At 40.1% G+C, this 15,071-nt stretch overlaps 1 protein-coding gene across 3 annotated transcripts in view; it reads left to right on the forward strand.

Annotated features, from left to right (window-relative positions):
* LOC108899430 (lamin-A) overlaps window positions 1-15,071 on the forward strand; it is a 30,951-nt gene that overhangs the window by 3,034 nt on the left and 12,846 nt on the right. For all 3 annotated transcript variants that reach the window (XM_018699862.2, XM_018699858.2, XM_018699860.2), the window contains exon 3: window positions 1,303-1,691. In XM_018699862.2, the coding sequence (XP_018555378.1) occupies window positions 1,348-1,691 (344 nt within the window). In that variant the 5' untranslated portion in view covers window positions 1,303-1,347. The remainder of the gene's footprint in view (window positions 1-1,302; window positions 1,692-15,071) is intronic.

Here is a 15,071-nt window from a genome sequence, read left to right on the forward strand (position 1 = left end):
TGAATATTAGAAAATTAAAATTCTTGATTGTAGGTCCCGTGATAGAAGCCTTTAATGTAGCGCTCTTCTATTCATTTCACTGTTAGCACATATCTAAACAGCCACAAAGTAAATGTCTGTCCTTATCAGGACATCCTGCTGTATGTGTTTATATTATGAGTCAACACTTTGGTATTGTGGCTTGTAAAGGCAATCCTATGAACCAAACCTGCCTTGAGGGACCTGGTATGATATGTGCAGATGTGTGCGGGATTCATAATAATGAACATATGTTTATTTTGAAACCAAACTATATTTCATTACAACAACTTGCTATAACTAGCACAACAAACAAAACCTTCAAAATAAGCTGAATAACTGACAGTTAAGTGCAGTCAAAAACACCCTAGGGCCTACCTGAGCTCCAATTACCTCACATGATATAGGAGTAGTAAAGGATGAATGAATGAGGCTCCTACATGGCTATTGCTAGGACCAGAAGCTTCTTTTGTGGTTTGCCGCCATTTTACCAAAAACTCTGAAGAGCTGAGGAGGAGGGAAATGTTTTTATGTTTTTTTAATTTATTTTTCTGTCCTTGGCCATAGCTGCATATTTTGAGAGTAATTATAAATGTATTTAATTCCTTGTTAGTGAGTTGAAGGGGGGGGTTGGTGTTTGTAGGAAACATGTTTGCTCAGGAGTGAGCGGCATAAAGTGGCTTAACTACTCCTACAGCAGTTAAATGGAGCCAGAGGAGAAAACAGCAAGGCGTTATGTGGTGACAGTGTGCACACTTTGCAGTGACAATACTCGTGTGAATAAGGGATGTTATCAGGAGCACTAAAAGCAGGAAAAGGGCAAGGAAATGGTTACGCCTTCTTTTATAAAATAGTGGTGGTTTTGTGTCCAAAAAAATCTGAAATCCTAAAAAAACAAGAGCCAAAAAAACACAAGAATCACATTCCTGTAAATGAGCTCTGCCTCTGCAAATTACTTTTGACTCCACATGTCGCTAATACAAGAAAGGATATGTATTAAAATAAATTTTATAGATGTGCGCACTGACTGGAAAAAGGATCCTGGAATATATTATGCAGAACTGTGAGCAGTCTCAGCACTGAAGGCGGGCTGCCCAGACAAGTATCAGGGTTATGTAAGACATTTCTTCAGTATAAACTCCATTAAAGTTTAACATGTGATTCAGCCTGTGGTTTGGTGCACTGCGTTTCTAAGGAAAGTAGCCCTTGAAACATAGTGTAGTTTCACTGTAGATAGTATCGTTTATAGTTTAACTCTTCTTCCCTCGCCCTCCTCCCCCACAGCCAGTGACTCAACCCTTCTGCACCTCTTGCTGAGCCATTATTGCCATGGAAACCCCAGCCCAGAAACGCACCAGCCATGGTGTCAAGGCCACCATCTCGCCGGCCCGCATCACCAGGCTGCAAGAGAAGGAGGACCTGTCCAACCTCAATGACCGCCTGGCTGTGTACATTGAAAAGGTACGCTCACTGGAGGCGGAGAATGCCGGGCTGCGGCTGCGCATCACCGAGTCTGAGTCCGTGGTCAGCCGCGACCTGTCGGGCATGAAGGCAGCCTACGAGACAGAGCTGGCTGACGCCCGCAAGACCCTGGACCAGGTGGCCAAGGAGCGAGCTCGTCTGCAGCTGGAGCTGGGCAAGATCAGGGAGGAGCACAAGGAGCTCAAAGCCAGGTAGGAGGAGTTTATGTGGGTGGAGCTTGACTGGGAGGGGCTTTGGTACAACAGTGATGTCACAAAATGGATGCAGCTGCACATACAGTATATATTATTGTATTTATAGAAAATATTGTATTATAGGGTTGCCTACAGCGTGCAGTTAGTATTGGTGGATTTTTCTCTTTTCTGCTAAATGCACTGTGAAATGCACTAGAATAAAAGAGGCCTTCATGCAGTTGTACTTCACAGTCAGCAGAACCACTTGGAGACATCATAAATCTTTCACATAGTACTGCAGTATTGATGACATAACATTTATTTACTGTTGTGTGGTTCCTTTGTTGGAGGATTCCCCACATTTTTGGCAAGTGATCCCACAGTAACTTGGGAATGTCTGCAGCTCTGATGCATGGGAATTGTATGCTTTTCAGATTTTAGGCCAGTAATGTTTATTGTGTGACATAGTAATAGTAGTATTAATTGTCCTTTAGGGGAACAGAGTTAGGACACAAAGATAAGATGATTTACATTATGTGACAGTGTTTATAGTAACAATACAGCATCATGCCCCTATACTCACTGTAGCACATCAACCAGTGCAGGTTTGTTGTTGCATTGGTGTTCCTTTTTAAAATTAGCATTATTCATAATGTTCCAGAGCCATCAGCATTTCAGCTTTGAGTGTGATACTTTCTTTTTTTAATGTTAATGTGTTTTCAAAACATCCCATAGCAGTGGTTAAGGCGGTGCAGCAGTCAAAACAACTGAACACGTGGATCTGAATGCTGTAATTTTACCTTTTGTGCTGCTATGCCTCCAGTTTACACCTGTTGTTAGTCAGTATGACTGAGGTGGCACAACACCCTAATTGTCTAGTAGGAATGCAGTGTGGAACCATACTATATTAGTACTGTATGTAACATTCCTGGTGGTTAAGTTCGCATGACTCGTCCTTTAGCAAGTGCAGTTATGTCACTTCAAGCCTTCAGGGATGGTGGAAATGACACACCTCAAGCCAAATGGACTCCACCTTTTAATCATAGCCTGACTGCTCTAATGTCTCAATGTCTTTAATTAGTGTGTAACTCTGCGGCTTAAAGCTCTGTGTGATAACTTTGCACAATACTGACACTATAGAAAGAAGCTTAGAATTCACATCTGTAGCCTTTTGGTGGAATATGTAACAAATTTTTAATTTTAATTAGAAAAAAAGAGAAGAAAACTACATCACTTTATAGCACTACAGAAATCTTACGTGAGGTTAGATGCTTTGCAAAATCCTGTAGGAATCATATTTGTCACTGGTAAAAATTTAAAGTTAATATTCCACTAGGAAAAAGTTGCACAGTCATAAAAGTCACCTAGACCTTTGAATAAACTTGGCACAGAAGGTGTGTGTGAGGTGTGGTAGTTAATAAATGATTGACTTTAAGTTATCATGAATTATAAGTCAATAGCAGTTAGTTGTGTTTCATTTTAGTATTTCTGATAGTATATTGTTGAGTGTGTAATCCTGAGCTGTAATTTAAGCTCCATAGCTGAATGTCTGCAGATCAGGCCTCAGCCAGTGCTGGCTTCTGAGGAATGTGTCAACATCTTGGCAAAGTGCACCTCGGGTTAGAGAGGTCTGAGAAAATGTAACGACTAAATATAAACTATTTGTAATCTTAATTACAAATAGTGCTTATTTTTGCCTTGGATTTCCTGTTAAGAGAAGAGGTGCAACAGAGTATAGAAATAGGGAAATTTTCAACACTTTTTTTTTCTCCAAAGGATTTCAACATGGCATATTTTCTTTGTTGAAACAGCAGTGTGTGTGTGTGTGTGTGTGTGTGTGTGTGTATGTACACTGACAGCACACATGGTGTGAAGTTCTTTCTCCCAATTAGTGCTATTGTGTTGCATGTGAATGTACACAAAACTCAGTGGGAGGGGCTCACAACTGCTGCATGTAGAAAGGTAAATAAAGATGAGAAAATTCTGCAGGAAATGTGCATTTAATGTGACTCATTTGTATTCTGGAGCAGTTTATTTTCCTGTTGACCTTCATTGTGGTGTCTGTGGTGAAAATATCCTGAGCCCATCAATCAATGGTTTGTAAATTTGTACATGCAGCAGGTGGGTGAGGATGTTGACTTTGTTGCGTGCTCTGGATTAAAGGCAGTGTGTACCCTGCGAGTGTTGAGAGAACAGTATTTTCAAATCTTGTGTTCATTTCCACGGTGTCCCCTATGTTACTACTTCTAATTCTCTAGCTGCATGTCTAGAGCAGTAGCAACGGCTCCTGTGGCTATATTGTTTTCCAAAGGAAGCAGATCTTTTGACGCACTTGTGGTGGAAAAGAATCATTCAATCCAGCCTGGGCTGGCTTTATCTGTTATACTTTAGCTGGCGTGTTTGGTTGTTTGGTTGTCATGGAGTCTTGGCTTGGCTGACGGGCTGGTGACTCAGAGGTTTTTCATGGCCTCTGGAATGGGCTGAGTACGGGCTCACTGTAACGGGAAGTCAGGTTTATTAATATACACTCACGGGCTTCTTTTGATCCGCTGCTGAGTCTGAGCTTGAGATGGCGACAGCAACAGACGGTGGCGCAACAAACACCAGAGTGCTACGTCTCACAATATGTTGACTTTTTGTTGATGTCCTTGGTTGTTCCCCCGAAGTTTGACAGAACACACAGCAACAGGTGGAGCCATCAGTTCAGTTCAGTTAACTGGACACACCTGTTTAGCCCAAAGGCATGACACTGCTTCTCCTCACAGACACGTCTTTGTATGCATAACTGCTACAGGGAACACATGCTCTCCCTCCTGAGGCAAACCTTCAAGCTGTTGGGCCAGAATGCCAACAATTCTCCCTGTAGCACTATTTGACTTGTAAATAATTTAGCAGTGTAGAAAAAAAATTGGAAAAAGTAGGTGTGGATGGTGTGGTATCATAAAAATGAATCTAAACATAAAGCTTACACCCAGATATGCATGTTGCAAAAGAAAAACAGGTGAGAAGGACTAAATATGAGCCTCTGAGCTACTACAGGAGCCACAGAATCATGTTTGCAGGTTTATCAAGGCCTTGTTTAGCTACCTTTCCTTTTAATACTGACAACAATGCTTCTGTCTGGTGTCTCATGCCCAGTCTAACCTCCTGCTGTGCCGCTGGCTAGGAAACATTAGCCTATGTGGGGGAACTGGCTCATCAGTGTCACTGGCAAGACTCATTCTTTAGATCCGCCTGTTCTGCTCCACCTGGGCAGATGAGTAGCTTTGTGGTGTAGAATTTCAAGCTACGCATGCTTTACTTTATCAATCTTATTTTTGTAAAATACACACGTATGTTGATATACTATTGTCTGTGGCATGCTTGTGTCTACATACACACTGTCTAAAATCAAAAGATAACACCTGTTTTCGAAATGGATATTGTTAAATATTAAACTCCTCCTTTTGGTCAAAGTTCGTTTCATAGGAATGGGTATCAAATGGAGTAGTTTGAAAGTCAACAGCCAAGCCCTTTTCCGGATCAAATCTACTTTGAATAATTGAAAGCAGGGATTTACCTCAGCTCAGTTGGCCCCACCTGTCGGCACGGTGTGGTTAAGGGTGTGGCACCAGGTTGATGAAGCTCTCAGACTTTTTTTTTTTTTTTAATCAGTCTGTCTGTCTGAATAATGTTTTCAAAAATGAATGCAGCAGACAAAACATGGCAGTACATGTCCTGGTGCAGCTGCAGACTGAAACTCAATATAATTAAAAGATCCAGTGCTACACTGTACACACTCCTATGATGTGTTCTTGGACTGATATGTAATGTTGAGGCCAACTTGTGGGATTCACAGCTATCAAAGAACACAGCAGGAAATGCACTTATCATATAACACAGTGCCATTTCCTTGATTGGGACCATTTGCTTTCATTATGTATGGCTTGTATTTAATGTGACCCATGTGTTTTTATTGCTTATGATCACCTTCAGCTCTCTTTCATTAAGTGTTAAGTGTTTTTCCCATAAATTAAATTTGCTCATAATTTCCCATTTAGGTGTAAAAATGTATTCTGATCTTTCCTTTTTACGATCTGGAGACTTCATTTGTCTCTTGCAAATATTCCCATATTTTATTGTCCTTTCAGAGCTACACAATAGGGACTGACATTTATGGTCTAAGAAAACAAATACGCCACACACTAGGCAACGTAAACAATGTGATAAACAGACTCTTTTTAATATGTAGCCAACCTGTATCCTGTGAGGGGGAAAAAAGGAAGTAAAAGGGGGAGAGCGTGATGGCGTGGTAAACGTCATAAGAAGTGGTCTACTATTAGTCACAGCTTGAATTTCTTGACTGAAGTTACTATATTTAACCTGAGGGGAAATTTTAAACACATCTCCATGGTAACACATCATACATCCGTGTTATTACTGGGCCGTGTTATTGATAACAGGAGGACTCATTCAAGCTGCTCGTGTCAAGTTTGTTGAGATAAAATGTTTGTCTTCAAAGTCTTTTCCTAAAATGGACAGCAGCAGGACTGTACTCCACTTCTGATGATACAGTTTAGCCTTTGAAATGCCTTTTCTGTTTCTTAAAAGTGAAGCTTTCTTTCAGTCTGTCCAGTGGCAACAGTACATCATTATATAGTCTTTTTTTTTCTTTTTCTTTTTTTAAAAAGTAAGTGACTGGGAAAGTACCTCTGACTTCATATCAGACTGACTCTGCAAAGGGACTGTCATCATAACAAATAAGAAACCAGTGTGACACGTATAACAAGGTACTGAATGATGAAATATTAAAAAATATTTATATTAAGGAAACTCCAGGAAACAACCAAAGTATACACCCAATTACATAATTAAAAAAAATGCATGTACTTGAAATGCTCTGTTTATTGGTAGCCACCAATTATTACTGTGGATTACTAGTTAATGGACAAAAACAAGCAGCAGATCTTCATATTTTAGACGCTAGAACCAGAGAATATTTGGTATTTTTCCTGGAAAAATGACACAGGAAATGATTCAGAATAGTTGCAGATTAATTTTCTGTCAATTGATTTATTGTTTGAGTTCTACAAGAAATAAGTAGAAAAACATTTGTAAGAACAGCAGATAAAATCTGAGTATGTCTGAGTAGCTTCAAGTAAAAATGTACGTCTGTAAGTAATCATGCATTATAGGACCTAGCATCTCCTTCCCAACAGACTGATTATGCAGACTTATGAGGTGTCTGTGATCCTGGTATATCATTCTTTCATAGTCAAAAATATCCAATTTGACATGTATCTCTGGAGTGCACAAATCAGCTTCAGCACACACTTATTCAAGTTCAAAGTCTGACCACTTCATTCATAATTGACTGCATCACCATAATACAGTGTTAGCAGCCACTAGAAAAAAATCTCCTGGCTTCATTTATCCATCAACCTCAATAGTCATTGCACCAACAGACCTTTTTCCACAGCAGACATTTTGACTGGCCATATCAGGGCATGCACAGGTAGAACTAATTAAATTAACAATAGCTTCACTCCATGTAAATGTGCCAGTAAGTCATGGTATTGGCTACCACGCACAAGACCAGCAGCCTGGATCTGCCACCATTAATGTTATTAATTGCACCTGGGCCTTTCCTGTTATAACGTCTAAATGGCGGCCGTGAAAAATGTCTATTTTTTTGTCAGATACACTGCTCTCAATGTCATTAGCACCTCCTGGGGTTTAAATGTGGAACAAAATTTGAATTTGGCAAAACAAACTCCATTTGTTTTGCATAACATTGACATTTCATGGATTAAATTCCTGCTCAGCGTCATGAGTCCTGCTCCCTTAGGCCAGAAATGGGCAGCGGACCACCATCCACCACCAGCAGCAGATTCCATCGTGCTAGTGCACAGCTTTTCTCATGCCGTTTGATCACATCCTCCTCTGTTCTTCTAGCTGCCTCGGGGGGAAACCCTGTGTTCCCCTACGATGATCTCAGCTTGTATTATGTGACAGCAGACAATTGTCTGTCACATTGAGTCATGCGAGGGCAGATAAGAGCTCAGAGAAGAGCCCGTGATTTTGGGTGTCATCCAGTAGTGATGTAAATTAGATCACATAGCTCTTTCTAAGTGTCACAATGCTGAAGACACCCTCCACACTGAATAAAAATAAAAAATCTTATCTAGTGCTTTGCATATGTGAATGATAAATAATTTATTTTTGAATTATCTTAAAGGGATACATTAATAATTTGGAGGGTTATTTTTTCCTTCCCTTCACATTTTTCTCTTAACTCATTTGTGATATTGCATAGCAACAGTCACTGCGACTTACCAGTGAAACAGTCTACACTATTTTATCATATTTACATGTAACTGCAGCTCTTTGTTGACTAATCTTCCAGTTGTTTTAATTGTTTTGCCATTAAAATGTTAGAAAACTGTGAAAAATACCCATCTCAGTGTACTAGAGTCCAAGATGGTCTGTCTTCAGATTACTTGTTTTGTCTGACCAACAGTCCAATATACAAACAAATTTAATTTACATTGATATAAAGCAGAAAAATGCAGAGCTGAGAAGCTGGAGCCAGAGCCTGTCTGGTATTTTTACTTTAATGATTAATCGTGGTCTAATTTTCTGGTGATTGGTCGTCTTGGTTCTAAAACAGATTATTTTATTTTACAGATTTATTTTCTGATCCTCTTTTTCTTCTGATTCCTTACCTCGAGGTATTGTAGAATAAGAACACACAGTCTATTCAAAGGACTTTGACTGTCTTCACAGCAGCACTAGAGTTACACTGTAGTTCTTATGTAAATGCTTCTATCTTCGAACAGATATTCCTATAGATAATGCCAGTAGGTGTGTTAAGGCCTGCTGAGAGTATGGCTGGCTGGTCTGGTCACTATTTGTTCTCTCTGCCTCTAACAGAATACTTTGCGATGGAAAACAGATGTGGCAGGCCTGTAAATGTGCTGGATGGCTGCTGTACGGAGCCGTCTCTGTTGGCTTTATTGGTGTGCAAGTAATGAGAGAGTTGGTCTTGAACTTCAGCGGACCAGAACTTGGTACCGAGCAGAGGTTTTGGCAGGAGGACATAGAGTGTGTGTGTGTGTGTGTGTGTGTGTGTGTGTGTTGTGGAGTTTATAGAATTAGAGTTTCCATAGAGCCTTCAGAGCCAGCCAAACCTCTTGATGAGTCACTTGCACATGGACTGGGTAAATCACTTTAAGATGGTGGGACTCCACAGAGTCTCTCTTCCCCTCTCTCTCTCTCTCTTCCTCTCTCTGTCTCTCTTCCTCTCTCTCTCTCTCTTCCTCTCTCTCTCTCTCTCTCTCCCTATCTCCCTCTCTCCCCCTCTCCCTGTCTTTCCCATGCCTGCTCACTCGCTCTCTCTGCCCAAAGACCTTCTCCACTGGGAAGTGGGCAAGGTGGGTGCACTGTAACCTCAAACATTGCCGTCCCATCTGGTCAGTTATGTAAGAATTGTTCCGTTTCCAGAGTTACAAAAGCTCATTTACTGTGAAATAAATATGAGTTGAATAGGATGTTTGGAACAGTTCTACTATATAATCTAAACAGGGCACTGAGTTTGTGAGGGAACTCTTTCAACTTTCAGTCAATCTGAGATATCTCAGATGTTTTGCATTAGCTATTGCCTTTGTTTATTAGGACTGAGGAAATGTGATTAGACGCCAAGTTTTTACATCTTGACATGATTCTTTGTTGGTTACAGTACTTTAGTCTTCTGTTGGACTTTGGCCTTCATTACCTGTATTTTCTTTAAATTCTGCCACTGTTGCAGAAAAGTGTTTGATATGCACAACTTAAATTGTGGTTTCTTTTTCTGTGCATGCACATGCTCTTCTGTCTCAGCAGGAATTTAGGAAATAGTTTTCATGTTTTTTTTGTTTTTGTTTTTTTAACTCGTTGCCAAATGGGTGGGGGTTGCCACAGCAGAATACACAGAGTGCCAGAATTTAGACAATCACAGGAAGGGTTGGGAAAGTCAATGCAGCATCATTTTCAGTTTTTTACAGCTCACCTTACACTGTGTGAATAGTCCTGATGTAAAAAAATACTTTTTCCTCTGGAAGTGTGGTGTGGTTAGGACAGATTTCTGTCTCTGTTGGATCTGCCGAACACTCACCAGCGAGCTCCTCTGTGTTTCCTGTATGTCTGTATCCGATGCCAGTCCGTTTTGGCTTAGCGTGCAAGCACCCAATCATGAGGCACGTCCCACAACCACAGCTTGGTTATACTCCAAGCATCAAATCCTTTTTTTTTCTCATAGGCTAGCACAAGTTTAAGAATGCCAACCAGAACCCATCACAGCCTCATAAACATATTCCTGTGTACTTAAAGCAAAAGGTTAAGGCAGTGCAGTTGAACCTGTTATCAAAAAGGTGCAACATTTTTTTAGTGCCTGCTGGCTCAGCAAGATTGTATTCAGAGGATAGAGTGATGATTGATGATACAAATTGTCTTTCATTTGGAAATTTACATTTGTCAGGTCTGATCAAGATTTTTTTAAGTTGATGAACAGGAAGTTCATAGGAACCATTAACATGAACAGTTCTTTCTTTGATTTATCACTAAGATTCCTTATCTTTGCTCCTGCGTTCTTGTGTGTTCTTGCTTATTTAACGACACTGTAAAAATGGAAAATGAAAGGGCAAGGTGGTCACCCTTGTGCCCATGTGCTGCTCTCTATCATCGCAGATAATCTGATTTAGCACCAGTGAAAAGTAGCTCATAAGCAAACACAAAGACCAGGCAACCGGCGTCTGACTCACTCTTTGATGAATCATCAACTAATCATGCAGGGAGGAACAAGGGCTGTTTCATATGCCTTGTGGTGTCTGTAGACACACACACTGTTGCACACAACACTCACTTTCTAACTGGGACTATCAGTGGGTGGGGCATCATTCTTTTTCTCTACCTTCTGACTGACACTCTGTTTGAAGAACTGCATTCACAAATGCAAATTTTTGCAGGCATGAATGGGACAAAGGGAGTACATATAATTCTTTTCAGTTTACAAAGTTTGTTTTGGTGACAGCTTAAACAAAACCATGAGTTTGACATGAGAGAACATTGCCCGTCTTCTCCGGCTCCCCCTCCCTCTGTGGTTGTCTTGTCAGAAGTCAGCTCTCTGAAACCTATCAGCCACAGTCCGACATTTGCTCTGGTTTAAGACTGGAAACAGTAAGAACCCTGTTCCCATCTGCCACATGTGGATGTGTACGGGTGGCCTCTGGCAAAGGCTGCGCTGTTGTTGGTTTCTGGTGATTTATCACACGCATACACACACACACAATCCCCGTTATTGTGTTCTCCATCCCAGAAGAGATACAGGAAACTATCATGTGCCAGTCTGCAATGTTTCTTTTACTGCACATTTTTTAAAGAGCTACCCAACACATTTGGAAAAGCAGGGTTGACAACAAGCAGGCATGAAATGCTTTTGCATCATTGTTTTATAGTTCTTGCATGAGATTCTGTTTTGATAATCCTCACACATCTCTGTTTATCTAGGAGTGTGTGGGTCAACTCTTATCTACTACACATCTATAGAGTTATCTTGTCTGCAGTCAGTACAACAGGTTTAATTGACCAAATGCATCTTTTTAGCTAGTTGCATTATATTTATACAAATCAATGCTAAAATGATTCGTTTAACTAGCTGATTAGTCAATAAGCTGTAAATTAAGTAACAATTCTGACATAAAATTCATTATTTATCAAGAAATAACACCAAACATTCTCTCATTCCAGCTAAGTTGTCTTTTTATATCTCTTTGTATTATATTCCTGAAAAAATGTACCAAAAAAGATTTTTTTTTTTCCTTTTGTGATTTTTTTTTTTTTGCACATCTGTTGTCACACCAACACTGAGGTCTTAAAATATCTTTACTGATGGAGACAATTTGCTTTGAAATTATGCATTGTTTGCCAAAGTTGAGTGAAGATTCAAACAGATGCTATCCCCAAATAAGGCGACACAAGCCTGGATACTGGAGAATTGGTTGGATAAGAAATTTGAAGACACGTGGCATGACAAATTTTCTTACATAGACTAAACAATTAAATAAAAACTAAATATTAATAATAGTAAAAAAAAAACTTATTGCTAGATTAAATGATAAGGAAATTATCGTGTGTTTTATTCTAATGGCCCATTAACACAGTATTATATTTTACTCTGGCATGTTTTCCTTGTACCAGATCTGTTTCTGGGCCCCTGTGTTTGTTTACTAAAACTCCATTATTCAACACCCTTCTTCTTAGTCACCTTTTCCCTGCAGTGTTCTCCACATAAAGAAGCTTTGTGAATGGCTAAACTAAATGTAGAGGAGGTGGAAAGTGGAAAGGTGGGCTATTATTGGAGAAGGGAACAGTTTAGATAATCTATAGGGAATTTGGGAGAACCCCCTTTTTTTCCTCTCCTCAGTGTTTGAGCAGTGAGTCATCGGGAAACCCCACCCACACGTGCCCACATATGTTTGCCAGATTGGGTGTGTGTGTGTTCGTGTGTTTATGTAGTAACATACCACATTGATCAATGAACACGTATACTGTACTGCATGTCAGAGGAATTCTTTAAGTAGTACTACAGGAAACAGAGTAGTTGATGAATTGTTAGTAACTATAGCAGCACAAAGAGTCAGTGATTTTAAACATGCTGGCAGGGAAAACCTCAGTGGGTGAAATGAATGAGCCCCCCCCCCCGGTTCCTCCACAACTTGAGCAGATGTGCCCATGTGCAAAGCGTTGAACCCCCTACTGCTGCAGGGGTGCTGCTCTGTTGTGAACTCAGACTGCAGCTGTAGTGGGCATTTCCCAGGTGCATGGAGGTATCTCAATCCCTCGCAGCTACTTTGCTTTTCCATGCAACTGCCATAAATAGGAATATGTTAGTCAACTGTCCTTGTGGAATCAGTGAGAATAATTAAAGTATTTTTTCAATGCGCATTAAAAAAAAAAAAAAAAAAAAATCTTATTTCTAGTGGTAACTAGCTATGAAAATAAAATTGCTTTTATTTGCCCTGATGTAAATAAAACTGATGTATCTGCCACCCACCCAGTAATATCTTTCCAGAAATACTATCCTTTTACTTACTTAGATAAAGCAGAGAGCATGCTATCAACAGCTTTCACTCGTTGGAATTACTGTTGATAGTGAGGTCTGTGGATTATCCAGAGTAACAGGGACACTGTTTCTGCTGAAAATACACGTTCCTATTGAATTTTTTTCCACCACAAGCCTGAAACTGTTTATGGGCAGATAAAACAGCTCAAGAGGTAAGGAAGGAAATGTTTTTATTGTAACTTGGCAGAACTAATATTTTAAACCTGATAAAGTGCAGCTAAGATAATATCCTCATTTGGAGCAGTCTGATCAGTGCAGGACAGCCTATTAGACTGCAGCATGTTGACCCTCTGTAGTGAGGGCATGGATTTGGTTTGCAAAGTAGGAAAAACAGGGTAGACACATTTGGCAGCTGCATTAGTGCAAAGGTCAGACAATGAAGCTGTATAGTCTCTTATTTTGTGTTTTGAAGTCTGGTAAAGTAGCCATGAAAAACGTTTTACACAGATTTAACTTCTACTACTACAACCTGCTGTATAGTGCTGCTGCTAAATCTTAAAAAAATACCTAAAAACACAAGATTATTTTTCTTGTTTGTGTTTCTTCTGTCTACTATAAAACTGCTAAATTTATATTTCAAATTGGTATGTTTTGTTTAAGTTCCCGATGTTGATTAACTGCTTGGCATAAGTGTTGCCAAGGTCTCATAAAGTCCTCTTTTGGCTGTGTGGCTGCAGTACTTTGTCTGTCATATCTTGAAGAAATTATGGGTTAGAGTCTTCTTCAGGAGAGTAGAGAATGCACACCCTCTTTTAGTCTTGAGATATTTTGAAAATCTCCACAGAAGTCTGCACCTTTATTCCACTGCGTCCGCAGCATGGTGGAAATGGCATACTAGCAGGCCTGATGACAAGGCCTTGGTTGCTGTGGCAACGGCATAGCAAAACAGGGGGGAGTGGGCTTTTTTCTCTCTTTCACTCCACGAGGCGGGGTTCGTTTCTCGTTACTGGGGTGGACAAAGATAGCTGTGAGTCATCCTTGAGGCTGGGAGCCGAGCCAACACATTCCTCCTCCTCCTCCTCAGATTTCTTGTCTCTGTTATTCCCCCTCTTTCTCTTTCTCTTTTTGTCTCTTTCTTTTCGCATTTCCATTTCACACTCCCCCACAAGTCTACCCTCCTCTCCCCCATCTCACACTGTCTCTGTCCAATAGCTCCCATTTTGTCTCTGTGCTTCAAAATGTGTCATTTACTCTATTTGCTGTGAAACAAAATGCCTTAAAAAGCTTCGATATCGCAGCTGAAAACAGTGGAATGATGTTATAAACCTTTATTTTTCAGTAATATGTTTTTTTTTTCCAAGAGGGCAGACATTTGTGTGTGGGAAGAGAGAAGGCATGACAAATGAAAGAAGTGGTTTACACTCAAAAAACAAGAATAAAGCTTGCCAAAATTATTCTTCTTTTTCTGTTTTTAATTCCCTCTCTCTGTGCAGAATATAAAATGTGCAGGGCTGCCCTTTTGGCACAAATGTCTCTCACTTTGTAAGCTTCGAAACGACTCTGCTGCTTTGTTTTACTTGCAACAGATTTCCCTTATCTTGATGAAACAGGCTGTTTTTTTCCTTTATTCACATAATTTCTCAAATGTAATCTGCATTTGTTTGCTCATCTGTTGGCTCTCAGCCATTTCCAGCACCATATTTGTTCTCATGCTGACTGTGTATTGTATTATCAATATTAATAGTGTGAATCTTAAAAAATAGCTGCAGAGTGACTCCACACATGTCCTGAGAACAGGCTGAGAGACTTCAATGCTTCACTGGAACAGAATGTAAACAGAAAGTCAGAGGATATTTATGCTGCAGCTGAAGCTCTCTAATTAAACCACTCGTACTGGATTATATAAACAGGTAGTCCCAAGCAAACGGCTGCTAAACTCACACATTGGATTATGTAAAGCATATATGGGATCGCACATGTGCAGGGACGTATACACACATACTGTATGTGCTGGCATACAGGTTTCATAACACATTGTCGTACAAAGAGACACACATTAAGCACACAAATGCACTTAACCTACATGATGATGCGCACACATTTGGCAGTCAACACTCCCACACACATACAGTGCAGAACACACTCAAACATGCACAAATACAACCCCCTCACACACACACACAAGATTTGTCCTTCCATTGTCTTCAGCCGACACACACTCTTAAGCCGCCATCCAGGAACAGCATCCTGGTGCGAGAAGCAAAGAAAACACGTTAAAGAACAGATCAGCTCGTCAAACCAGTCATAAAGTCCCTTTATTG

Source organism: Lates calcarifer, linkage group LG15 (assembly GCF_001640805.2).
Source record: "Lates calcarifer isolate ASB-BC8 linkage group LG15, TLL_Latcal_v3, whole genome shotgun sequence".
Lineage (NCBI taxonomy): Eukaryota > Metazoa > Chordata > Actinopteri > Centropomidae > Lates > Lates calcarifer.